The sequence below is a fragment of the Arabidopsis thaliana genome, chromosome 5 (assembly GCF_000001735.4).
Source record: "Arabidopsis thaliana chromosome 5, partial sequence".
Classification (NCBI taxonomy): domain Eukaryota; kingdom Viridiplantae; phylum Streptophyta; class Magnoliopsida; order Brassicales; family Brassicaceae; genus Arabidopsis; species Arabidopsis thaliana.
The window spans coordinates 17,200,010-17,223,787 of NC_003076.8; the positions used below are offsets into that span (position 1 = coordinate 17,200,010).

Consider the following 23,778-nt stretch of genomic DNA (forward strand, 5'->3'; position numbering starts at 1 on the left):
TGGTTTAACTTCTCTGACTTTTTTTTTTTGTTTATGATATTTTCTCTTTTTAATCAATGGAAAGTAGACAACTCATTCTTAGATATTTATAAATAATTTTATAGATTGCCTTTTTTAAGACGGCATTTTAGGATTATTTATTGGGACGATTCACTTTTCTTATTAGAATAATTGTACCACATGCAATGAGGATTAACGATGATTATGAAAATAGAAATAAATTGACTATTACATGTCTCTTTTGGAAGAGTGTTTTTTTTTTCCCGAGACATTTTTTGTTTTATGAACTGATTTATATGATTTTATTTTTATCATTTAGCTAGTTAGGGTGGAATTAATATGTGATTATTTCATGTATTATGTGAATTTCTAATTTATCAAATTATTCTTCTTTTCATCATATGTAAATATATTATTTATAGTGTTATATTATATTTACCATGTCAAAATATTCATTCACGTGAATATTAAATAATGAGATTGTAAACGTAAAGTTTAATAAACTTTTGCGCTAAATTCTACCTAAAAATAAATTTTGAATACTTATAAATAGGTATATTCAATTTTTCTGTTTAAGAGAAATGGTAAAATATTAAAGTGGAGACATAATCTTAGGGAATTGAAAAGTAAAAAAAAAGCTTACAGTTTAGTTTTAAGATAGATCTATGATTTTCAAGAAAGGTTATACAAATGATCAGTTTGGATCAATATACTCTACCATGTAAGATTCTATGAATTATAAATTACCCATTTAACCATTTTAACTTATCCAAATAATAAAAAATACTTAAATACTCAGTAATCTTAAGAAACAGGAAAACTCCTTCAATTTTAGTTTAAGATAGATATACATCTTTTCAAGAAAGGTTACACCAATGATGAGTTTGAATAAAAATAATTTACTCTACCTTGTAAGAGAAGGGTGAGTAATTATGTGAATATACAAATTAATAAATTGTAAATATGTCTTCTATCGTAGTGCTTATTGATTGTTGTAACTCTTTGCAAAATATTTATTTAAGACTTTTAATTATATGAAATAATTTAAATTTTAGAAAATTGTATTTCTTTTTTATAAATTTTTATCTATACATTTTCAGTTAAGGTTTTGTTTTTCTCCTTAAGTTTTACTTTTGCTCTAATTTTCCTATCACAACTCTTCGTTATAGATGGTTGTGTACAAATTACAATTAAGTATTTTAAGAATGCGTATCTTTATCTTAACTCTTCTTAAATAAATTTTTATTTTATAATATTTTAAAAATTGTATATATTTATTATTAATTTTTTGTTCGATATTTTTTTTATAAAATTATGTCCAGTCTTTTTTTGGTAAGTGACCGGGAGACAATTGCCTCCCGTGATTTATTAAGAAACTAAAGAAAAGTTACAAACGAACTCGCCTTAGTTGAGTAGACCCAAGAGTATCCTCCTTCAACAAAGATGACATCGCATCGGGAACAAAATCAAAAGAATGAAAGCCTAAAGATAACAAAATTGTATAGTTTGCTAATCCGTCCGCAAGACAATTAGCTTCTCTATACACGTAAACAATTCGGACCAACCAGTCTTTCTGTAGAAAGTTGTGGCACAACCGCACCAGGAATGACAGCGGATGAGAGTCACTAATCCCTGTTTTGAGGAAACCCACTATCGCCTCTGAATCCACCTCCAACTCCACTCGAGGCACCTTCTTCTCCCATGCGAAATACAATCCGTAATACACTCCCCATAGCTCTGCATGTTGAGCTGAGCATCGGCCTATATTTAGAGAAAAGCCACCACACCAAGCTCCTTCACAATCCCGTAGTACTCCGCCTGCAGAAGCCAGCCCCGGATTTCCACGAGACGCCCCATCTGTGTTTACTTTCACCCAACCCACACATGGAAGCACCCAACCAATCAGCCGTTCAACTCTAGGTTGCGTACTTCCAACCAAAGCGTTACCCAAATGTGCTCTATACACTTCCACAACCCACTCTTTAACAAATTTCACACGGTCCCTGCATTTCGTGTTCTCCCCAAATATATTACTGCATCTCCACTTCCACCCCCACCATATTATCACCGCAAAAATGGTGGACCACGGTATATCCTCACAGCTACTCCTATCACACAAGTTATCATAGAGCCATTCAAACAGAGATTTCGAAAAGAACCCCTGCTGCCTCCTTCGCGGCACAAATCTGACCCAAATCCCCAATTGAGCTGGACAGTCTCTAAACACGTGAAGCACAGATTCAACTCCACCTATATAAACCTGAGACACATTCGAGGCGCTAAGATGTCTTCGATGCCGTTCCTCATCTGTCATAACTATGTCCAGTTTGGTTATATATACTTTCTGTTTATACTTATATTTATATATATTTTTCCTAAATATAACTATTACTTTTGATTATTTGTTAAACATGTCCATGGATTTAACTCAATCTCAATAAATGCTTCTTAGTCTTGTGTCTCTTTATCATAATTTGTTGTTGAATAAATTTTTTATTTACCATTGTAAAAAAAAAACTGAAAATTTGCGTAAAATCATTGTAACTCTTCTTTTCTTTTCTTTTTGACTTTTTGTCAAACGTTTTCTTAATCATTATAACTCTTCATTCGATATGTTTTCAATTAGGATCACATCTTTCACTATGATGTTGTTCTACTGCTAATATAGTCTCGTTAAATGCTTTTGAGGGTTACGTCCATTTACCATATTCTTCGTAAATGTATCTTATATTAGTTATGGTTAAAAACATATTTTCAAGGTTGTCTCAATCTATTAGAGTCATGTCTCTGTGTCATAAACTTTGATTTCACCTTTAGCAGATAATTTTAATCTTATGTTTTTATATTTTTTCATAGTATTTTATAATATACATCATTTTGAGTTCAAATTCTTTAGTAAATTTTATAAAAATTTAAAATATTTTATCGTGCAACACCACCTATAAAAAACCTATAGTCCACCCTTTTTATCTTCTTTTCCTTAGTTATTGTATCATTAACAAAAACTCCAAAAAAAAAAACAAGAAAATATGTAAACCAAAAGCCAAACATCAGTTAAAGTTACAAATTAAAGCCATTCATGGTCTAAATTTCTAAAAAGAGAACCACCCGCTAACCTATTATCAAGTCAAAAGGATAGTTTTCCATGAATTCATTTGTGTGGTGCGATTTTGATTCAGTAGATTAATTACCATGAAATACATCATATCAATTTACTAATTTTATAAATATTATCTTTGGATAGTTACCGACGTTCAAATCTACATAATGCAATAATGCATGTTGTTTACAACAGCATTGTGTAATTTTTATTAATAATCTAATCATTTTAAAATTTTATTATTTAATTAAATTAATTTAAATATAAATAAATACTTATGAAAAATATCTATACAAAAATGTAAAAAAATATATTTAAAATTATCAACTCATCTAGATCTTTCTTATATTTAAAAAGTTAACTTTCAATTACTAGATAGATACACTAAGTGAGAAAGGTAAAATAAATTATTTGCTCCTTATATAGTGTTTTTTATTTATACAAATTGTTGTTTTATTAGATCCCTTTTATTCTAGATTTTTCTTACTTCATTTGGATAATGTGCTTAACTCAGCTTAGATTTATTATTTTATTTTATTTTGGGTTAATTGCCATACATTAGTTTTCTTATATATTCAATTACTCTTTTGGTTCACTGAAACTTATGAGAAACTTTTAATCCAAAAAAAAAAAAAACTTATGAGAAACAAAATGAATATTTTTCTTGATCATTTCTCTCTCCCTCTGTTTTAAAATTTCTCCTTTCCTCTGTTTTGCATGATTTTTAACCTCAAAAGCTCTTACATTTCAACAACTGTTTTCTAAGGCCACTAATCACTCGGATTTGTGTCAGGTGAAATGGATAGTTACTGGAGACTTAAAAACTTGGTGAATGATTTGCCAGTTAGTACTTCTTTAAGCCGACAAGGATCAATATACTCATGGACAGTAGATCAGTTTCAGACCAGCTTAGGGTTAGATTGTGGATCAATGAACATGGATGAGTTGGTTAAGCATATATCAAGTGCTGAAGAAACACAAGAGGGGTCGCAGAGGCAAGGCTCAACTACTCTGCCTCCAACACTTAGCAAACAAAATGTTGGTGAAGTTTGGAAATCTATCACAGAGGAAAAACACACCAATAACAATGGAGGAGTAACAAACATTACTCATCTTCAGGGACAACAAACCTTAGGGGAAATCACTCTTGAAGAGTTTTTCATCCGTGCTGGAGCAAGAGGAGGTAATACCAATGGTGGCTCCATTCATGACTCATCGTCATCGATTTCCGGTAATCCACACACTAGTTTGGGTGTTCAGATTCAGCCAAAAGCCATGGTTTCTGATTTTATGAACAATATGGTTCCAAGGAGTCATGATTCTTATTTGCATCAAAATGTGAATGGATCTATGTCAACATATCAACCACAACAATCTATCATGTCTATGCCAAATGGTTATTCTTATGGAAAACAAATCCGATTCTCAAATGGTTCCTTGGGATCTGGTAACCAAAGTCTCCAAGATACGAAGAGAAGCTTGGTCCCAAGTGTTGCGACAATTCCAAGTGAAGCCATAACATGTTCACCGGTTACCCCATTTCCAACATTAAATGGGAAACAAAAGATTAACGGTGAGTCTTCATTACTCTCACCATCTCCATACATTAGTAATGGTAGTACTAGTACAAGAGGTGGGAAGATTAATAGTGAAATTACCGCGGAAAAACAATTCGTTGACAAAAAGCTTAGGAGAAAGATTAAGAACCGAGAATCCGCAGCGAGATCACGGGCTCGAAAGCAAGTAAGAAAATGTTATATATATATATATATATTATCTATCCATCTTGATTGATTGTGTTTTATAAGTACCAAACTGCTCATTTTTGCTCTCTAGGCTCAAACTATGGAGGTTGAAGTTGAACTTGAAAACTTAAAGAAAGATTATGAAGAGCTACTAAAACAACATGTAGAGTTGCGGAAAAGACAAATGGAACCAGTAATCTATTTATTCCAATCTTATTTCCTCAACCGTACATCAATTAAAAACTTGAGAACCTTGTTCTAACTTTTTGTATATCTAAATAATACGTGAAGGGAATGATTAGCCTTCATGAACGACCGGAGAGAAAGCTGAGGAGAACGAAATCGGACATCAAGTGAATCAATGAAACCCGAGTTGGAGGATGATGATGAGTTTATTTTGTTCATCATGTTTTGTTTTCGTATATTTTTGACCAAATAAGCTATTTATTAGACATCTTATTCTTAAACCCATTTGATAATGTCCTAAAGATCGAATTCTCATGGTCTAGGGGAAAATCCAAAACTTATTTTTATTGGAGCCAGAAAATACTACTATTAAATATTATTATTTTGGCTTTAGAAAACAATGTCATACTAATCTCAACCATAAAACTATAAAATTATATTATAGGCTCAATAATTGCTGCTAAATTTTTTCACTATTGATTCATTTGCAATATACAAAAATAACTCCTATAATAAATCAAAAAAATTCAGTGTTGATTCATTTGCAACAAAACACGAAAAATTTCACTGTCTTTTGTGGTTGGCTTTGTTCTTCCTGGGACATGGGAGTGAATTTAGCAAATCGTGGTTCCTCTTAGGTCTTCGTTCATGCCTTTGATTTTGCTTTGTCTTTTTGATATGTAAAAATTTACGTTTGACAGTTTTCCTGTAATTTAGGGATTCGCTTCCTTCTTTTGGATTAAGTTTTTGGGATGTATTTATTTTCCGCCCGCTCTTGTAATTCAAACTTGCATATTTCCTTGGTAATTGTACTTAAATAAGATGACAAAAAAACTAAAAGTTAAAGTAAATCAAACTATATAATCACTTGAAAGTTATAAACTAATATCCAATTTGATTTGGTTTTGTTTTCTTCACTACCTCCAATTGCAGGAACAACATTTGTCAATGATTGCAGTAGCAACCTGTAATAACGGTTGTCTACGAGTTGATTCCTTTTTTTTTCTCCAAAACCTGTGACGAGCCCTTTTTCACTTTTCTAGTTTCCAAGCTACCCGCTAGGCTTTAATGCTTAAATCGAGACCAAAACAGAGCAGGCTAAAACGGATTGGACTTGAAACATTGCCAGGTTTAAAACAGACCAGGTCCTCACCCAACAAGTAGGCTGTTTCAATAACGGTTTATACGATAAAAAAATGTTACATGCAAAAACTTTTGCTTGTACCACCAGAGAAAGATAATATAGAGAAGTGAGTGGCGATGTAATCTCTAGCATGGATAACCCGATGCACATCCTCTGCCCTTCCATGAGATCATTTTCCGGTGATCTCTGCCTCTGAATGATCTCACAAGAAGCTTACCGTCAACAGGCTTGCACAAACCGACATCAACCACAGTTGTGGCTGTTCCTCTTTTGGAATCTGGAGATGGGTCATCCACGTAATAGTCGAACAACATTGCTAAGCATCTGATTTGATGAGATAGGAGATAGTTTTCTTGATCTGAAGGAATAATCTTCAACATATGAAGGTTCACCTGATACCGCCACGAAAAGGTTACAAAGGCGTTATCTTTGGTGTCATCGAGTAAAGATTAGTATATGTTACTGGGTTTGACACTTACTTCTGCTTCCATTGCTCGAAGTTCATTGTAATGGTCACTTTCATTTGTCCCATTTTCATTTCCTGATGAAGAAGATGCGTGGAGAGACAGAGAAAACAAAGGAGGTCGAAGAGGATACTCCATGCTAATTTGTACCTGCCAATACAACTCGATTTAACACTTAAGAAAGAAAAAGATATAGGGAAGATACCGTATTAGAAGATAGTGTTTTAGAAGTTACCATTGCTTCTAACTTCCACAACTTTCCGCCATCTGTTTTCCTGGAGAACACAAGCGCAAACTCTCTCGAACCATAATCCACCCATGAATTATCAGCTTTCTCAGGGCATAACTCTTCCACATGCGCCTCAGTTCTTCCGGTTGGCTCATCTATTTCACTATCATCGTCCAGAACAAGATCCAAATCATCTTCGTATTTCTTGAAACTTGGGGACTTTCCTTTGCTAATCGGAGAATCTAGATTCTTTGTCATCAAGGCCAACTGCCTTGACCGTGCTTGATTAGATACTTTCGATGGGGTATGATTGGAACTGGTTAACGAAGCAGCCGCCGTGACCAAAGAGGGAAGTTCTCCATCTTCCCGTATACTTTCAAAATCTTCTTTTCCAGAAATAGATCTTCCATCTACATCGATTTCCATAGGTTCTGGAACTTGTTCCACACTGTTCAGAGTCAGAGAGCATGACTTACTAGCTGAAGATTGTATATGTAACCAGGAATCCAAAGCACAGAGAACCTTATGCAGTGCCCAAGGAGCATCTTCGCAGTTCACCACTGGTAACTCATGTTTCATAAGCAAATCAAGCTGTTCCCTGTAGCCAGTAGAAGTTTCCAAAGTATTCAGCAAAAATAAACATATCAACAGAAATAATTACCTATAGAAGCTCTTATCACGAAGTTGACAATGCTACAGAGGGATTAAATTGACCGCCAAGTTATTGACAAACCCAAACTATTAAATGTACAAACCATATGCTGATTATCATGGTGGTCTACTAATTTTCTGGAATTCTTTGCATCGTGTTCTTTAATTAAGACGGAAAACATACAGAGTGGTGAACTCACGCAAGAGCCAGATGCGCTTTTTTCCGCAAGCGTATTCTTCGCAGAACTGTTTGCACTCTATGCTGCTGGCGATACAATGAAAGATCAGGCACAAACGTATCACTTTTAGCTGGGTCAGTGTTATGAGCTTCTTGGCCTAATAAAACCGGTGAAATATCAATTCCCGCCAAATGTTGTACCCATTTATAAGGCCTTGAAGTTCTGTTCTCATCAAACGTCTGACCATCACCAAGGATGAGCTTGGTTGACTGCATGGAAAACCGGCCATATAAAGAGAATTGAGTATGCATTTTTAAAAGTAAAGCCATCAAAAGTCACATGTAGAAGAAAACTGAAACACAGAAACAAAAAGTTACCTGATGAGGAGGCTCAAGTCCAGCGTCATCTGGAAACAAGTTACAAAATATGTTTTTTTCTGGTCCATCCTGAGAGCCTTCAGCGCCAACACATACAACATTCAACTTCAGCAAGTACTCAAACTTGAGAATGACAAGTTTCAAGGATTTTGTATCTGGTATCTCATCATCATATATGTGAAGGACAATTTTGAGAGGGTGGACTTGATATAATCCTGCCTTGTCAGAACCTTCTTTGCTAGTAAGTTTCTTGGGTCGTTTTCTTCTCCTTTGTCCATCATCATCGTCATCAGGTCCATCATCCTCCAACCTAGAACTCTCTGTATTACTCGACATACCTGAAAAACCAATACCAAATTAGCATTCTTTTCGTTTTAGTATTAGAAAACACAGTAAATTTTCAAAACAACTTACCTGAGTCCTTTCTGGATTGTTGTCTAGCATAAGCTTGAGCATCCTTAAGACTCCCAACTACCTCCAATTCAATACTCTCCTCAAAAGCTTCCTTTTGTGCCAAGAGCTGTGAGTATAGAACATAAAGCGGAGGAGGAAGCAGCTCAGCTAAATTATGCTGCTTCAGTTTCTTTGTGTGCTGTATACCCAAGTGGTTCTGTACTGGAAGCGATGCTTTCTTCAGAGACTTAAGGTGTAGAGGAAGACTCGACAAAAACTTCTTACGCTCCGCAATGGTTTCTAATAAACTCTTCTTCTGTTGCTCCAATCTCGCTCGATGCTTACACAATTCTTTCCTCTGAATCAAAAAACATAAAAAGGTAATGAAACATTATATCACGTTGAATGAATTTCAGAGATGGTGATGATTAACCAACCTGATGAAGCTCAAAATTGAGTCTCTTAGGCATCAAAACATGAGAACTATCACTTGAAAGCGATTGATCTTTGATAGCTTCAGGAGCATGACGAAAGAAGTCTTGTTCAGGAACAAGGTCAATATCAGGATACTTAGATTTGAAATCTCTACAAGCCTTGATAGCTTTAACGTAATGGCTCTTCTCATACATAAGATTATGCAATTGCAATGTCGTGAAATCAACAGGTGCCTTTGCTCTTTCCGTCTCCGCTTTCACTTTATCTTCCTCAGTCAAAATCGCCCGATTCGCCTGCGAAAAAAACCCTAATAAGTATCGTATAGCGAAAGAGGTGGAGGGAGAAGATTGGTAAGTACCTGACGAAGATTGACGAAGTTGAGGAACATTTGAGTGAGGAGTTCTCGAATCTCAGATTTGTGGTTTCCTTGTTTTTTCATGGAGAGCATCTTCGCGACGATTTCTTCTACGGAGGTTTTGCTCTCTCGAAGTAGCTCGAGTGGAGATTTTCCTGGCTCTCGGGGAGGTTGTATAGTCTCTATGGTAGTTACTTCCGGCGTCGGGAATTCGTCGGCAGTTACCATTCCTTCCTCTATTTCGCCGTCCTCCATTCTCGATTTCTCCAGTCAGGCTCGCTCCGGTACTTCTGACAGGATTTATGATTTTTCTCTTCTTCTTTTTTTTTGTTCTTTGTTTTTTTGTCAAACTATTTATGATTTTTATGTAAACTATATTTTGTTACAAATATTATATCTACTCCATGATGGGATGATAATTGCGTAAAAGAGATTATGTAACATTTTTTTTCAGAAAATTCTGTATAAAGACAAGAAAAAATTTGGTTTGATATCAAAAATATTATGTAAAAAACACCAAAAAGGAAACTACTTGATAATTTTGGTGAAGGAAGAGAGAGACATATCAGATATGTCGTGGTAGAACAGAGGTTTGATCAATCAAATAGCCTTCTATGGTACGGAAATTTTATTGAGTTGTAGCTAAGCCTTATAACTAGATTTACCACTTTGCGGATTTGGATTTGAGTTAATATTCTAAAAGTTATCTGTGTTTTCGTAAAGTCCTCTGTTTCAGACGTGATTTAGACCAGAGTGTATTAAACAAATTATCTCGAGTGCACCTGCGGTCAGATCATCACTAAACTTTGAGGTTAGCTTCAGGACATCTTGAGGGTTGAGTTTCAACGGTGGAGATTTGAATTGGACGGTTAGATTGCGATTCGTGACTCAATATTTGAGACCAATTGTTTGGGTTATTTTCAGATTTTTTCCAATTTAGGTTAAAGGTTGGTTTGCTGTTGTAGTTGGATGTATGGTGAGTTGAGATATTGTTGGTGAGTAGGAAGTTACTGCTCGTTGTGGGATTGTTGTTTTTGGTTTCAAAATCATTCTTGTTTCGAGGTGGGTATGTGACCATGAGATTATCTAAGCAATTGAGATTGTGTGATTTATTTGTTGTATGTATAGGCAGTATTTTTGGTACCATTATTCAATCCCCCGAGATGGTTGTGTCAATGGATGATTGTTCATTGGTTTGATTTATTTCATGATTTATTTGTTGATTGTTATATTGGTTTGCTTGTGTGTATAACTCGCAGGTAAGAGAATCGTTTCACTAAGTATTTATTGAAATATTTATGCATTTCTTTTCTTGATGCAGATAAAGATAAAGTGAGACGTAGAATCATTGCGAGAAAGAAAGGATGATCTAAGGCCAAAATAAGAAAATAACACCTACATCACCGAAACGAGACCCTAGAAAAGCTAAACACATCAACTTTTCAAAAGAATTTATGACTTCGTCAAAATTTAATCAAGATGCGAGTCAGGTAAGTCACCTAAAAGAGTAACATTGATGTACTCATTAGGGAAGTGAGCAGGTAATCCAGGAATCAACAATGCAACAACCCTAAAACACCTTAAGAACCATCCTTCTCTGAACTCTCCACCTTTCCAATAAGGCATGACGAAACTACGTATCAACTCCCACAGTGCATTCATTATCTTTGGTAAAACCCATACGAGATTAAAGTAGTTTTTGTTTGGTTCCTCTTCCTCTACCTGAACATAATACAAATTAAACAACAACAATGTAGATAGATATCATCAGTAGGGTAAGTGCGTAAGCGACATTAGACGGATGAGTGATTAAAGCAAAGAAACAAGATTGTCATATATATGCAACCAACCTTTCCTTTATAGAAACTGTCATAGTAAAGGCATGCCCCAAAGTGTTTAAACATGAGTGTTTTGTCGTCGAAAGGCAACCTAGGAACCATGTCGTTGCAATAAACATATCTTTCATACTTCACGTCAAACTTCTTTAGTGAATCTTTCATGAAATTTCCAAACTCCTCGTCGCCTACGCGTGGCTGTCCAAATGTGTAAACTCCTTCTAGTCTCTCTAGCATTTGCTCCTCATCATGCATCACCAAAACAGCCGTGAATAGGATCGCTAAAGCCCCACCTAGGCTATGTCCGGTCAATATAAATTTAGATGTCGGGTTTTGGTCGAGGATTTCTTTTAAGTGACGCCTAACAGTGTAGTATGCATATAGAGTTGTTGCGTTTTGGGTTTCGTCAAGGTTTACTTCTTTAGGCCATCCTTCTTTTTGAAGGCCCAAAGCTTTCATGAACCCGCCATGAATCTTTCCCACATTCTTAACCTCGTACCTATTTTGGAAATCAATACTAGTTTTATTAGGGGGGCTAAAGGATGAACTTAAAGAGTATAAAAACAAAAACCTAGACTGTTTGTGTGTGGAAATAAATTATAACAAAAGAAACTAAAATTACCAAGAGAGATCCAGGTCTGTACACCAATCATCGGCATCGAAAGGATCAGTGCCTCTGAAACTAACGATGATGAGGTTTGGATCTGTACTTGTGTCCTTTATAACAATCACCTCCGTTGATCTTTGTTTCTGGTAACCTAAAAACCAAGGAAGAAAAAATAAATTAATTTTTTTTGTTTATATAATATAAATAGAAAAATGAATTTGATCTTAAAACTGTATATGAAAAAAATGAAAAAAAAAACTGTATATGAAGTATTTTAGGAAAATTTAAATTCTAGAGAATTTGAGGTTATTGTCTCTAAAAATTTTAAATATTTTAGCACACATAGACAACTATTTAAAAGATACAAACATAAAATTTCTAGTCGTAATTTTATGTTTAATTTAGAGGCAAAAAGGTAAGAGAATTTAATCTTTTTATAAATTGATTTTTAGGAAAGACAATATATAAATTGAACTAAATATAAAGTTTTTTGGTCTATCATTGATTTGAGTATTATTATTGGAATCAAATTCTTTTTAGTTAAGAAAAATAATATATTGCACATTTCAGACAGTGTTTTCACGTGGTATTTGCCTTCTTCGGACCCATTAAGTTAATTATTCATCAATAATATAAAAAAAAAAGGGAATTAGTCTCACCATTCCAACAGCTGTAGAAACCTAATAAGTCCATCTGTGCCACATTTAATAAAAACATAGAGATTATAAGTCCAACACAATTATTTCATGATTTAATAATCAATGGAAATCATGCATGATCATGCTATTAGATAAGTTAAATAATTGGACGATGGCAGCTAAATGAGATTATATATGCATTAGTTGTCGTGTCTTTATATGTAACTAACTTTAAGCGAGGAAAATCTTCTCTTTTTTTACTTTACAAAGGAAAACAAAATAACAATAAAAAAAATGTTATTTAGAAAAGAAAAAGACTCTAGAATTATTATTTTTTAATCCCAAAATTGATTGTTATCATCTATAGACATTATATATAGAAGATGATATGTAAGTTTTGCTAGTACATATTATTAATTTCTTAAATTCCAAATTCAAATCCGTGTATTGTATATTATTGACAACAAAAAGTAAAATAATTTTTCAAACAAAAAAGAATCATTTTTCATTTACTAGGCAAACGAAATTATATTGACTGTGACTAGTGTGTATAGCATAGTAAAAGTATGGAGAAAAACTAGAAATTCAATTTAACAGAAGTTATTTTCTTCAATATGTTACGGGAAAGGAAAATTTCTCTTTTTTTTCTTCCAGCGGATATAGAGTACTGTGTTTTATATATATGATTGGTGAAGTTATAATAAAATGTCGAAGAAATTCAGTTTCTTAATCTATTTTTATTACCAGTCATATTCAACAAATTTGATCCAAAAATGCATTTTAATGATAGAACGTGAATTTAAATGAGCAAAACAAAACTACTATCGTTTTCTAGCAACATGTAAAAGTTGTAAACAACAAGGAAAAGATTAAAGAATAAAACCTTCCAATGGTTGTGAAGAACGGAGCTGACAAAGTTTATATTCTCGTAAGACAGCTTAGAAGCCATAATTGACAACATTGCTTTGTATCTTTTACTTCCTCTCTCTACTTTCGGGTTTAACTCTACCCGCCGGTCTAGGTTTCCGTTTAGTGATGCAAACGTCGCTGATGCTTTTTCCGGCCAAATAATGTTTCCTAAAATAGTTACAAAATAATATATTTGTTAAAAGTTAGGGTCTACCTCACGATATTCATACAGCGGATTTCGCACAAAAAAGGTTATAAAATTAAGGTAATCGCATTGGTGTCACCAATTGAGTTTTATTGTAGGTCATCTCTCAAATTTGGTTTCAAAATTCAATTAATTAAAAGATTATGATAAAGCAGAGAACCCCATTTGGAGTAACTTACAACCTTAATGTTTTGTCTAGTATAATTCATAGTAACCATCAATTATTTGTATATTATCTTCGTTGTTCCCATTTGGGATTTCAAAATTAATGAAGAAATTCTAATGTTTCGACGTTGAATTTTACCTTTAGTGTAATTAACCGAACGTATACCCATTAGCTCGAACTTGTATACAAAAGAAAAAAAATATCTTAAAAGACAATCTTACCTTTGAAAAGATTTGGGAGTATCATCAAGAAACCACCATTGGAAGAAAGAAGGTTGAGCCAACAAGCAAGAGAAAATCCAACAAAATAGAGAGGTTTCTTAAAGAGAATTATGAGTTTTTGAATAACGATGGATACAAAGATAATCCACCGTCGCCGGAATCTGGAAAGATCATCCTCAATCCTCTCTTCCGAAGAATGGATGAACTTTCTATCTCCGAGATCCGATGAGAAGAGAAGATGTATAAGATCCGAGACGGTGGCTTCTCTCGGATCCAACACAAAGTAGTTTTTGGTTCTAGACATTTTTGTTTTTTGGGTTGTGGTTTAATCGTCAACGTTAATTAAGCTTCAAAACGTGGAAGAGTTGTTTTGCAAGGTAAGTCACGTTAGCTTTGTGTACTTATAATGTTAAGAGTAATATAATTAATTTCATATTAAGCCACGAGTCTATGCTTTTGATTTGTTTATTGTATAAATAAATTATGATTACGATGGTCGTATCAAGAAGGTTGGTGTATATCCACAAGTCAATATTATTCACACATGCGTTGTATGGTAGGCTTGAGAGTTGAGACGAATATGGTTTGACAAATCTTCAAGGTATTAAGAACCCATATTGTCTTAATTTTAATTAAAAATTTAAAACTCGATAGAGTCGAGACATTTCACTCTATATACTTTCTTTTTTGGTTTGGAATATATATCACGTAAAATCCATCAATTTAAAGCAGGTTTTCAAAATTTTATTATTACTACAGTAAAACACATAAAACTTCAACCTAAATAATTAGAAGACACTTTTATAAAAAAAAAAAAAAAGTAGAACACTTGCACTTTAGTAAGCTATATTTAATTGTGCGGCATAACTTTGGCACCAAATTTTGTAAACTCCGTTTATGACCATTATAGAAGTTTGACCACGTGCTAAAACGCAAACTGATTTACTAAACTCCATTTTAATTAGTTTATGAACTTTGTCTTAATTCTCCACCTGTTTAATATATACAACAAATGAAATCAAAAGAGGAAATTTGGGTTTGCGAGTAGGATTATAGTGTTCCGAGAAAGAGTGAAATCGAATTCAACTTGAAGAATTATAGTATGTGTTTATGATTTTGGATGAGGTAAAACAAAAAAGAAAAACAAAATCAATACAAATTCTGAAATTTTAGCCATTGATAAAGGTTGATCTATATTCACAAGCCAAACTTATTCTCATCACGAGGGTTATATGATTCGAAGGATCTGGTACTAAAAACATATATTGCCTCGATGACTAGTAGTAGTACTTGGGTCGAAATATTTCAATACACCTTATTTCTTGAAAAATGTTGAAAATACCATACTTTCACCAGATATTCACGGTAAAAGGCATTCGGAATCTACTACAAACTTTATTCATCTTTAGTTTCAGACGTGCGTACAACCGCGAAGAGTCATGAACATGATACTTTTTCTTGTGTAACACTCAACAAACATTAGTATATAAAATCTAAACGATAAGTAACTTAGCATAATGGAATCATCAATAAATACATGCATCCACATGCAATTTCGTTTCAAATTTGGTAACACCGCATAATCGCCTAATGACATAAGTCGCAGAATGAAAACTCGCAAATGAAATAAGCAACTGTCACAGCTCTAGAGAAGATTGAGATTCGTATATCCTCCAGGACCGTTTACTTAAGTCAACATGTGCCGTCGATAAGAATGGGACGTCATCAACATTTCTCTTAATGATTTGAAGACTAGCCTCAGTTTCTTTAGTTTTCTGCATTTGACTTTGGACATGATTGAGATCCGTAAATCCTCTAGGATTTGTTGGTTGTTGCATTGGCAAATTCCAATATGTTGGTCATTGCTTTGGTAATTTCGGCTCTTCTTAGCCTTGTTGTATATTGGAGGGCTACTATTTCTAGGAAGACTTTCAAATAGAGTTTGATTTTTGATTTGTTCTCCTTAGTATATATGCAAAACATTTCTAATTTAGAGTAACAAAATTGAGAAAAATATTGTAGTCCGGAATGGTTGTGATGGTTAGGACAGACAAATCCATTTGTTTGAAGAGATTTTCGTTTACCATTCATAAACTATAATCCGTTACTGTTTTAGTCCGCTTTGCCCATATCTACCATTCAAAGCGTACGTGTAATCCTTTGCATTCCTCTACAGTTCTACTATTTACCATAAAATCTCTTTTCTTAAAGTCCCATCATACGAGCATAACAAGTTAAACAACACACAACTTATTTCTCTCAATCTATTCATTTTATTCTTCCAACTAAATTTTTACTCAACTTGTTCACCTTATTACTCTGCCTCTTAAGGGACAACCATTTGCACATATCCAACTTGATTTTGTTTCTCCAAAATTGCAACATTTTTGCATCCTAAAACTTTTGTAACCAATTAGAGCAAACTAGGTAACTCAAAACAACATATGGGCTTTCAAAGTAAGTATTCTCTCAAAATCGGCTGATTCAACTTCCTGCTTCTTTCAAAGGATTCATAAACTTAATTGACAATGGGTAAAATTAAATTATCCAAACAAATCCATAAAAGAAAAAAACAACATTTCCCTACCACCCTTTATCTTTTCCCTTCAATCCAAATCTTTCCATCTTTCATACTCAGATTATAAATACGAACAAATTCTATCTTTTTTTTAAAAAAAATTGGGGACAAACTTGCCTGGCTCTGCAATGGTGTGGGGGCTTGAGGGTACCTTCTGTTTCTTTCATTTTTGATTATAAAATTGAATAGTTAAGAAAAAAAAAAAGCTCTTTCGAGAAATCATCATGCTATCCTCCGCTTCTTCGCGGTGTTCAAGCCTGTAGTCTTGCAGATTGGGCAAAGATTCTTCTGTTTCAGCCATTCTTTAATGCATTGGCTATGGAATTCATGCCCACATTCTAGTGTCCCCATGTCTTCTCCTTCGGTGTATTCCTCCTGCACCAAGTTTTCACCATTCATACTCGGACGAAAAACAATCTTATACCTTTTAAATGCTATTTCAGTAACTAGTATATTTTTACCTGACAAACACAGCATGGCTCTGCATCTTGTGGAGATTTTGTGTTGCTTTTGTATTTTCGTTGCTTTAACCGGTTTGATATGGTTTCCTCGTTTACACCGGTACAAACATCTCCAATCCGCTCTTCTAGTGCCAACAATTCCTACAGTTTATGAACCAAAAGGAGTTAGATTTAGTGATTTAACGTGACTCAGACAAAGATTTATGGTTCACTATGGTTTTTAATTTACCTCATATGACATGTTGTCCACATCAAGTCGCATGTCTCTATACCGGTCATGACCAGTAGCCCCATCAAATAGTACTGAGTGATTTAGAAGCATAACGTCCTGGAAAACAAGCATCCAGATTATTTATGTTCCAGTTATTAGGCTAGTTCATCTAGAAATCAACAGAGACAGACACAAGACAAGTTCGAATTTAGATAACTTCGCTACAATCAGGAAAAACTAACCTCAAGCCGCAAGTTGTTATTATTAGCATCCCTACGCATGACATCCAAGACATTCTGCATCTGTCGGAAAGAGAAACGTATTGTTAGTTCTATTTGAGTGACTGCTGAAGAACAAACAAATGGTATTTATGCGCAACTGAATGAGCCAAAGTTAACAAATTCCATCCACGTTAAAGGCTACATGCCAATAGAATTTGTATCGACTGACCTGGGACACCATAAGTCTGCTTCTTCCTCTGCTTGCAGCTGCCAAGGCCCGCAAAGGATGAGGAATACCAACCACACTATCCCCTTGCCTATCAAACAACGGACCTGCTCTCGAGTAAGCCCGATTATGCATCTGACTATTATCACCACCAGGCTGAAGCACAAGCCCATCCGAAGAGGCAGGAGGGGCCAACGAACGAAGTGTTGGATGATCACCAGATCTCTGGTTTGTAGCATCTGCTGCAAGGGAAGAAAGCAAGGACCTACGTGCAAGTTCAGACCTTTCAGTCCTTCTTCTTTGATAATGTGGTGAATTCTGGTAAGAAGTCCACGCTAGATTAGAAGATGGTGGTGGTGGTGGTGGAACACTTGTTGTTGAGCCTGTCCTGGACACTGATGATGCACTATTCAGGTTTCCATTTGTTACATTTCTGCTACTCTGACTACGGGCAAAATTTCCTACCTCAGGAGCTGCAAACATGGGAATCTCAAGAGTATTCCCGGGTATGCTTCTTGACCTGGTTTCATCTAGATGAAGATTTCTCTCAACGGGCGCAGTAGAGTTCGATGTTCCACCCACTAGTGAGCTCCCAGTCCACCGAAATGGTGGTAGCATAGTCCTTGAACCAGGTGGTATGCTCACAGGAGTAGAATTTGGGTTACGAGAAACGACAAAAGACTGTCCAGGTCTCAAGTCCAATGAATGCTGATCTGCTGGTAAGTGTCTTGACAAGTTCAACTGGGATGGAGGGACAGGCCGCCTGACAACAGTTCCCGCAGCAAAGGTAGATGGGTTTACAGTTTCTTGATGATCTGAGGGATTACTCCTGACGCATATATTTCTACTGGAGCTCTCTGCAATGGCAGAAACAGGAAAATTTGGTGCAGAAACAGGAAAATTTGGTACAGTACCGGAGACCATTCCTCTTGGTCCATTGTCAAGGGAGCCAGATATGTTTAAACCATTTCCTGGCCTAAAAACCGTAGAACCTGGGGTCCACGAACTGCTTTCTCCACGCTGGAAATCATGATAACCTCCTGAAGAAGATTGACTAATACTGCCTTCAAGAGCTTTTCTTTTGCAGGATGCACGACGTCCCTCTACAGAAGAACCTGTTCCAACACCGTTCTCTTCAAAAGATCTGCCAGGTTGTGAGACCCTGGTCCCTGGTCCATTAGCTTCTATGAAGCCAGACCGACCTCTATATGGATTAATATCCTCGTGAATTTCTATATACTCTGCATTCAGATTGACATTCTGAACAGGTTGATTTGTGCCTGATGGCTGCGCAAACACTGGGTCTAAATCAATTATTTCATTTCCTCGTCCGTCAAAGCATCTTGTTTCCATTCGTTGCTCATTGTGACTGGAAGCTTCATCCTTCGTGCCACTAGAGCTAGCCTCACCAAGGCTAAATCTGCGTAAACCCTGTTGCTCGTGATAAACTGAGTTTGCAAGCGAAGTATTTGATTCAGAATTTGCAATCATGTAATCCTGCAAGTCATTATCACCAAGACTGTGAATATTCTCCCAATGATCTATCACACCATTACTTGAAGAAGAACCATGCTCAAAGTTCAAGGCCTCTGATAAATAGCCAAGACTGGCCCTCTCCCCCTGCATCTTGGCTAAGCTTTTAACCACAGTTACACTCAGGAGAAGAGAACTCACGAGACTACCCTGCCCTCAACAATGTGCCTAATGGGGAGACTGCAAAACAACAAAGACAGTAGATCTTTCAGTAACAAAGACAAGGAAAAGGCTTCTACACGATGTCAACTGTAATAAGAAACATATAAACACACTCAATCAAAACATAGCTCCTACAATTGTAATAATAAATGGCACCCTGAGATTGCATATACAGTCATATAATCTGCTTCACCTAGAAGAGCACAAGGTGCAAAAGTCACTCAAAGCAAGACCGCTGCAACTACTACTAAATGCAACTTACTTCTAGATGCGACGCCTAACTAAAACACAAATGATTCAGTAGGAAACTAATGACACATGAGTTATTAACAAGCTTAAAAAATAAGAGGACAGATGCGATAGAAAATTCATATGATCAACCATTCTAAACACAAAAGAACTTCAAGTCTAAATTATCAAATTGACACCTAACTGCCAACTTCGAAACAAAGCGTCAATGAAAATGAGGTACAAACAAAATCCAGGACCACGTAACAAGCATGCCAATTTTGAAACAAGGAAAAGAGTGAAAAACATTTTACTCAACTACCACCACAATGGCAATTCAGAAAAACAAGAGAAATATCAAAATAAGCACTGCCTCATCAATGACATATCAACTACCCATAGATGCAACAGCGTATGAAGTTTCACAAATCCTCAATACCAAGCAAAGATGTATTGAAACAGCAAGGTAAAAGCAAAGACAAAAGAAACCCACAGCTTGAAGATAAAGCATCATCACAATAAAAAACAATTCAAAAACCTCAAAGAATCAAACTTTCTCATAAAACAAGCTCATAGAAGTAAAGATCCGATTCAAACATCTAAAACCCAATAACAAAAAATAATTTTTTTACCTTCTGATGAATAATAAATTCACCACAACAACAATTCTACAGAATTTGACACAAAATTTCAAAAAAAAAACTATTTTTCAAAAAACCCACCAACCGATTCTTATCTATTTCGATCGAGCTTTGAAAACCCAATAGAACCCAGAAAAGACACAAAAATCAAAATCAAAACCAAAACCAAACAGATACAGAACATAAATCGATCTAAGAACAATAAAAATCAAAACTTTATGAAGATTCTTAATGAAAACGAAAGAGACTCACCGATTGTTGAAGAGAGAAACCTACCGCTTTGTGGTGGAGGAGAAGGAAGAAGGAGAAGAAGAGAGAATGAGGAAAAAGGAAGGAAGCAAAGCACAACAACACAAATGGGAACAGAAAAGAGGATTATTAGGACGAGACGGCAATGTGTAATTTACCATATAACCCAAAATAAAAACTAATATTTTAAGGAAATTGAATCAAAAAGTTAAAAAGGGTCAGTCATAAGAACAGTTTCCAAAGACTGAATTGAATTGCTAAATGCCTAAATCAACGAATAAACAAAAACTAATAATTCAATGTGTAAAGATTTTTAATTAATTACAGTTACACGTAATGTGTAATGTTGAAGAAGAAAGCAAGTTGGCTTAAGAAGAAAGAGTTAATAGGATTTTTCTTTTGGGTCATTCATTAGTCATTACTTAAGCAAATTGTCCCAACCAAAAGTTTCTCAGCCTTTGCCTCTTCCATACACACGTCCCTCGTTTGTTTTACTTTTATTTGTTCATACTGAACTAAACCGGAACTTAACCGAGCAGAACAAATCCGGTTTCTTTTCGAACTTTTTGTTTCCTAGTTGTCATGTAACTTTGGTCTACTTTCTCCTTCTGTTTATCTTTTTTATTTTTATTGTTTATTTTCTTCCATTAGCTTAGATTCCCCATTTAAATATATGTACAAAAAAAAAGAGTATACGTGTGGATCAGAATCACTAGTTACCTAAATTTGGTACTGGCAAGATTTATCAATTTATGAATGGTCTTTCTTTATCCTATATACAAAAGAAAGAAAAAATCTAAAAATATTTTTTATTTGAGTGCATCATGTTAAAAAATATTTTTATTAATAATATTTACTTCTAGTTAATTGGTCAATATTGGTTTTATTGTTTGCAATCAATGCGTGAACTGTAATAAAAAAGAGAGTATATGTGTGCAGATTTATTAACTTATGAATGGTTTTATCCTATCCTATATATATAAAAGAAAGGAAAAAAACGAAAAAGGTTTTTTTAGGGTTAACAAAAAGTCTATGTGTAATATTTACTTCTAAATTTTGGTCAATATTTTATTATTAGCAATCAATTTCTTTATTATTTTCTGAACTGTAAATAATAAGGTTCATCCCCTTAAATAAATTTTATCTTCTTGAAACGTTTTTTTAAGAAGAAATTTCATTCTATTCATACATAATATTTTTATATTTTAAGAAAAATCATTTTAAATTTAATGTTTTGTTTAAATTTTATAAAATCCAAATATGGTTGCACATTTTAACTTTGATATATGGAAATTAAAGTAATTTCATATACCCCTGAAAGCATAATTTAATTTTAATTTTTGAAAAGTATTTGAATATTAAAATTTGTTTTGGGATGTGAAATGTTTTTGAAGGCATATGTTGATTTCATTGTGAAAATCAAAGTGTCTTTGTTTAATTAGTGAAACCACACACATGATTATAACCATCTTACTTTGAGAGATTCGAAGAAGAGAGAATTTCTATATAATGTTGTAATTGATCATGATTTAAATGAGTTTTTATATACATTTTAAAATGATTTGGTTTAGAGGGTTACTTCTCTAATTTTTAGAGAGAGAATTGAATTACTCAATATGGTAGAGAAAATTTTGGTCAAGAGTGAAATTTTTATATCTAAGTTCGACCATCTTTGGAAAAAAAACACATTTGTCTGAAAAGTGTGTTAGTTGGGTTTTGGCTAAATTCTAACTGGTTTACATGGTAGTTAGAAATGCAGGCGGTCTGATTATCCATGAAATTCGGAAAACACTCCAAACTTGGGACAAACTTTATGGTGGTCTTTCGGAGAGAAGTCTACTATAAAACAGGTGCAATTCTACCGACCAGATCAGCTGATAGGGTTTATCAAAAAAAAAATTAATTTTAAAACTTTATAAAAGCTACTTGTCTACAATTCTTGATAAAAGATGAAGCATTGGATAAGCTGCTAATCAAAGCTCACCAGTAAAAAATGATCATAGACAAAAAAAAGTGGATGGAACATCTGAAGCACATGCACTAGAAGTAGCAAATGAATCTTTCGGATTATGCGCATGAGCTTATTCTTTGGATCTAGCTATTATATAGCTCATTGGATATCAATGGCCATAACGAAATAGTAAATCACATTGGTGGTCCAATAGTAGCAAGTTAAAGTTCAAAAAGAAGGAGGACGGAAAAATTTTCACAAACCTGCATGGAAAATTTATTGATCTTCTCCTCTTTGTTAACAATGGAACCCATGTTACGACTCATATGCCATGATTCTTTGGATCTGGTTGTGGTAGAGCTTATCATTGTATATTTCATCTGTGGTTTCAGAATATGGTTGGTAGTTGAATTAGATGTTAACGAACCACATGCATTTTACCTTGACGGAATTTGATAAATCACTTTCTCATAGGGGCTAACATTTTTATATCTGAGTCAATCATATGGCATAAGTTGGCTTGCACAACAAGGTGTATTAGTTACTCCAAGTAATATACTATGACCAAACCACGCCAACAAACCTCGTCCTCCGCCAAACTAGAGCCACAAATACATCGATGGGAACCATACCGCCGTCGACGGAGGGGAGTACCTACTCACTCATGAAACTTCTTTAAGAAATCTTGACATGCGATGAAAATCAAAGAGAACCAAAGAAACTAGACCTAAAAAACTTCTTCAAGCGAGAGAAAAAACTCAAAATTTGATCTAATGATTGTCTCCACCATAATACTGTTTAAGCCTTTAAATTTTAAGCTTTAATATTCTTTGACCGTTTATCATCAATTATAACTAATAAGTAATAACTAATGCTCATACAATCGTTGTAAGTCAATCACATTCTCTCTTATCGCTTCCAAGCTTAACCTTTGACATAATTCTATGAAACAGAGGTATTAGCTCTCAAATTTTGAGGCTCATTTTATGTAGATTTGTTAGTGTTTTTTTTTTAATGAATTTTCTAGGCTCTATAATTAACCAAAGTTTTCATAATTAGTAAAATAGACCCCAAATTAACAAAATATCCAAAATTAGCCAAAAAAAACATAATTAGCAAAAAGTCCCAAAATTAAGAAAAAACAGTAAATAAAAATTATGAATCTCCCATAATTAACAAAATAATTAATAAAAGTAAAGTTTACTTTTAAAAAAGGCCCAATTTTTTTTTCCTATTCAGCCTGGATTTTATAAGACCGGCTACGATCGCTTCTATTCACCTTCATTGTAAACCGATAAAACAATCATATATATATATATATATATATAATTTTGGCACAACAATCATATATTAAACCGATAGTTTTTTTTTTGGTGTGTTTGAGATGGGTATCAATTGTTATCTTAAAAGGAACCTAGAAGTAAATTTCGTGACCTTTACACACCACACATGTTGACGTAGATACGCCCAAACGCATG

General features: G+C 34.3%; 5 protein-coding genes and 1 long non-coding RNA gene across 9 annotated transcripts; 2 read left to right on the forward strand and 4 right to left on the reverse strand.

Moving 5' to 3' along the window:
• Positions 1–1,404: 1,404 nt before the first annotated feature.
• On the reverse strand, positions 1,405–2,314 carry AT5G42905 (Polynucleotidyl transferase, ribonuclease H-like superfamily protein; the record flags this gene model as incomplete). Its single annotated transcript, NM_148077.1, has 2 exons — positions 1,405–1,432; positions 1,566–2,314. 2 exons carry the CDS (start codon positions 2,312–2,314, stop codon positions 1,405–1,407), a joined length of 777 nt encoding a protein of 258 aa, NP_680382.1.
• Positions 2,315–3,732: 1,418 nt separating this feature from the next.
• On the forward strand, positions 3,733–5,371 carry AT5G42910 (Basic-leucine zipper (bZIP) transcription factor family protein). The gene is made up of 3 exons (NM_123656.2): positions 3,733–4,843; positions 4,937–5,038; positions 5,137–5,371. The coding sequence occupies exons 1-3, from the start codon at positions 3,899–3,901 to the stop codon at positions 5,200–5,202; spliced, it is 1,113 nt and encodes a 370-aa protein (NP_199105.1). The 5' UTR covers positions 3,733–3,898; the 3' UTR covers positions 5,203–5,371.
• Positions 5,372–5,961: 590 nt separating this feature from the next.
• On the reverse strand, positions 5,962–9,641 carry THO5 (THO complex, subunit 5). Of its 2 annotated transcripts, NM_203144.4 has the most exons (8): positions 9,262–9,641; positions 8,906–9,196; positions 8,490–8,826; positions 8,076–8,413; positions 7,720–7,967; positions 6,875–7,466; positions 6,655–6,789; positions 5,962–6,567 (listed from the first exon to the last, which is right to left on the reverse strand). In NM_203144.4, the coding sequence occupies exons 1-8, from the start codon at positions 9,511–9,513 to the stop codon at positions 6,301–6,303; spliced, it is 2,460 nt and encodes an 819-aa protein (NP_974873.1). In that variant the 5' UTR covers positions 9,514–9,641; the 3' UTR covers positions 5,962–6,300. The 2 variants fall into 2 exon arrangements, with proteins under 2 accessions (NP_974873.1, NP_568616.1); NM_123657.3 differs by having other exon boundaries at positions 6,142–6,567; positions 8,906–9,560.
• An 882-nt stretch (positions 9,642–10,523) lies between these two features.
• Positions 10,524–14,211, reverse strand: AT5G42930 (alpha/beta-Hydrolases superfamily protein). 2 transcript variants are annotated; one of them, NM_123658.6, is made up of 6 exons: positions 13,840–14,211; positions 13,222–13,415; positions 12,360–12,393; positions 11,716–11,851; positions 11,109–11,592; positions 10,524–10,980 (listed from the first exon to the last, which is right to left on the reverse strand). In NM_123658.6, exons 1-6 carry the CDS (start codon positions 14,141–14,143, stop codon positions 10,729–10,731), a joined length of 1,404 nt encoding a protein of 467 aa, NP_199107.5. In that variant the 5' UTR covers positions 14,144–14,211; the 3' UTR covers positions 10,524–10,728. The 2 variants fall into 2 exon arrangements, with proteins under 2 accessions (NP_199107.5, NP_001331139.1); NM_001344466.1 differs by having other exon boundaries at positions 10,537–11,592.
• Positions 14,212–16,319: 2,108 nt separating this feature from the next.
• Positions 16,320–20,663, reverse strand: AT5G42940 (RING/U-box superfamily protein). 2 transcript variants are annotated; one of them, NM_001344467.1, is made up of 6 exons: positions 20,377–20,663; positions 17,540–19,249; positions 17,332–17,391; positions 17,108–17,206; positions 16,879–17,019; positions 16,320–16,792 (listed from the first exon to the last, which is right to left on the reverse strand). In NM_001344467.1, the coding sequence occupies exons 2-6, from the start codon at positions 19,160–19,162 to the stop codon at positions 16,640–16,642; spliced, it is 2,076 nt and encodes a 691-aa protein (NP_001330419.1). In that variant the 5' UTR covers positions 19,163–19,249; positions 20,377–20,663; the 3' UTR covers positions 16,320–16,639. The 2 variants fall into 2 exon arrangements, with proteins under 2 accessions (NP_001330419.1, NP_199108.1); NM_123659.4 differs by having other exon boundaries at positions 20,353–20,663.
• Positions 20,664–20,747: 84 nt separating this feature from the next.
• AT5G06425 lies at positions 20,748–20,966 on the forward strand. Its single transcript, NR_142916.1, has one exon. It is a non-coding gene; the product is annotated as an other RNA (long non-coding RNA).
• Positions 20,967–23,778: the final 2,812 nt, after the last annotated feature.

Excerpts from the sequence above, each read along its gene's own strand:
- AT5G42930 (NM_123658.6), bottom strand. The coding sequence starts at position 14,143 with ATGTCTAGAACCAAAAACTACTTTGTGTTGGATCCGAGAGAAGCCACC. Across the intron at positions 12,394-13,221 it reads TTCTTCACAACCATTGGAAG|ATGGACTTATTAGGTTTCTA; the intron begins GTTTTATTCTTT and ends AATGTGGCACAG. Across the intron at positions 11,593-11,715 it reads ACAGACCTGGATCTCTCTTG|GTACGAGGTTAAGAATGTGG; the intron begins GTAATTTTAGTT and ends TTTCCAAAATAG.
- AT5G42910 (NM_123656.2), top strand. The coding sequence starts at position 3,899 with ATGGATAGTTACTGGAGACTTAAAAACTTGGTGAATGATTTGCCAGTT. Across the intron at positions 4,844-4,936 it reads GATCACGGGCTCGAAAGCAA|GCTCAAACTATGGAGGTTGA; the intron begins GTAAGAAAATGT and ends TTTGCTCTCTAG. Across the intron at positions 5,039-5,136 it reads GGAAAAGACAAATGGAACCA|GGAATGATTAGCCTTCATGA; the intron begins GTAATCTATTTA and ends TAATACGTGAAG.
- AT5G42940 (NM_001344467.1), bottom strand. The coding sequence starts at position 19,162 with ATGCAGGGGGAGAGGGCCAGTCTTGGCTATTTATCAGAGGCCTTGAAC. Across the intron at positions 17,020-17,107 it reads TGGACAACATGTCATATGAG|GAATTGTTGGCACTAGAAGA; the intron begins GTAAATTAAAAA and ends CATAAACTGTAG. Across the intron at positions 16,793-16,878 it reads AGCCATGCTGTGTTTGTCAG|GAGGAATACACCGAAGGAGA; the intron begins GTAAAAATATAC and ends AACTTGGTGCAG.
- THO5 (NM_203144.4), bottom strand. The coding sequence starts at position 9,513 with ATGGAGGACGGCGAAATAGAGGAAGGAATGGTAACTGCCGACGAATTC. Across the intron at positions 9,197-9,261 it reads ACTTCGTCAATCTTCGTCAG|GCGAATCGGGCGATTTTGAC; the intron begins GTACTTACCAAT and ends TTTTTTTCGCAG. Across the intron at positions 8,827-8,905 it reads TCAATTTTGAGCTTCATCAG|AGGAAAGAATTGTGTAAGCA; the intron begins GTTGGTTAATCA and ends TTTTTGATTCAG.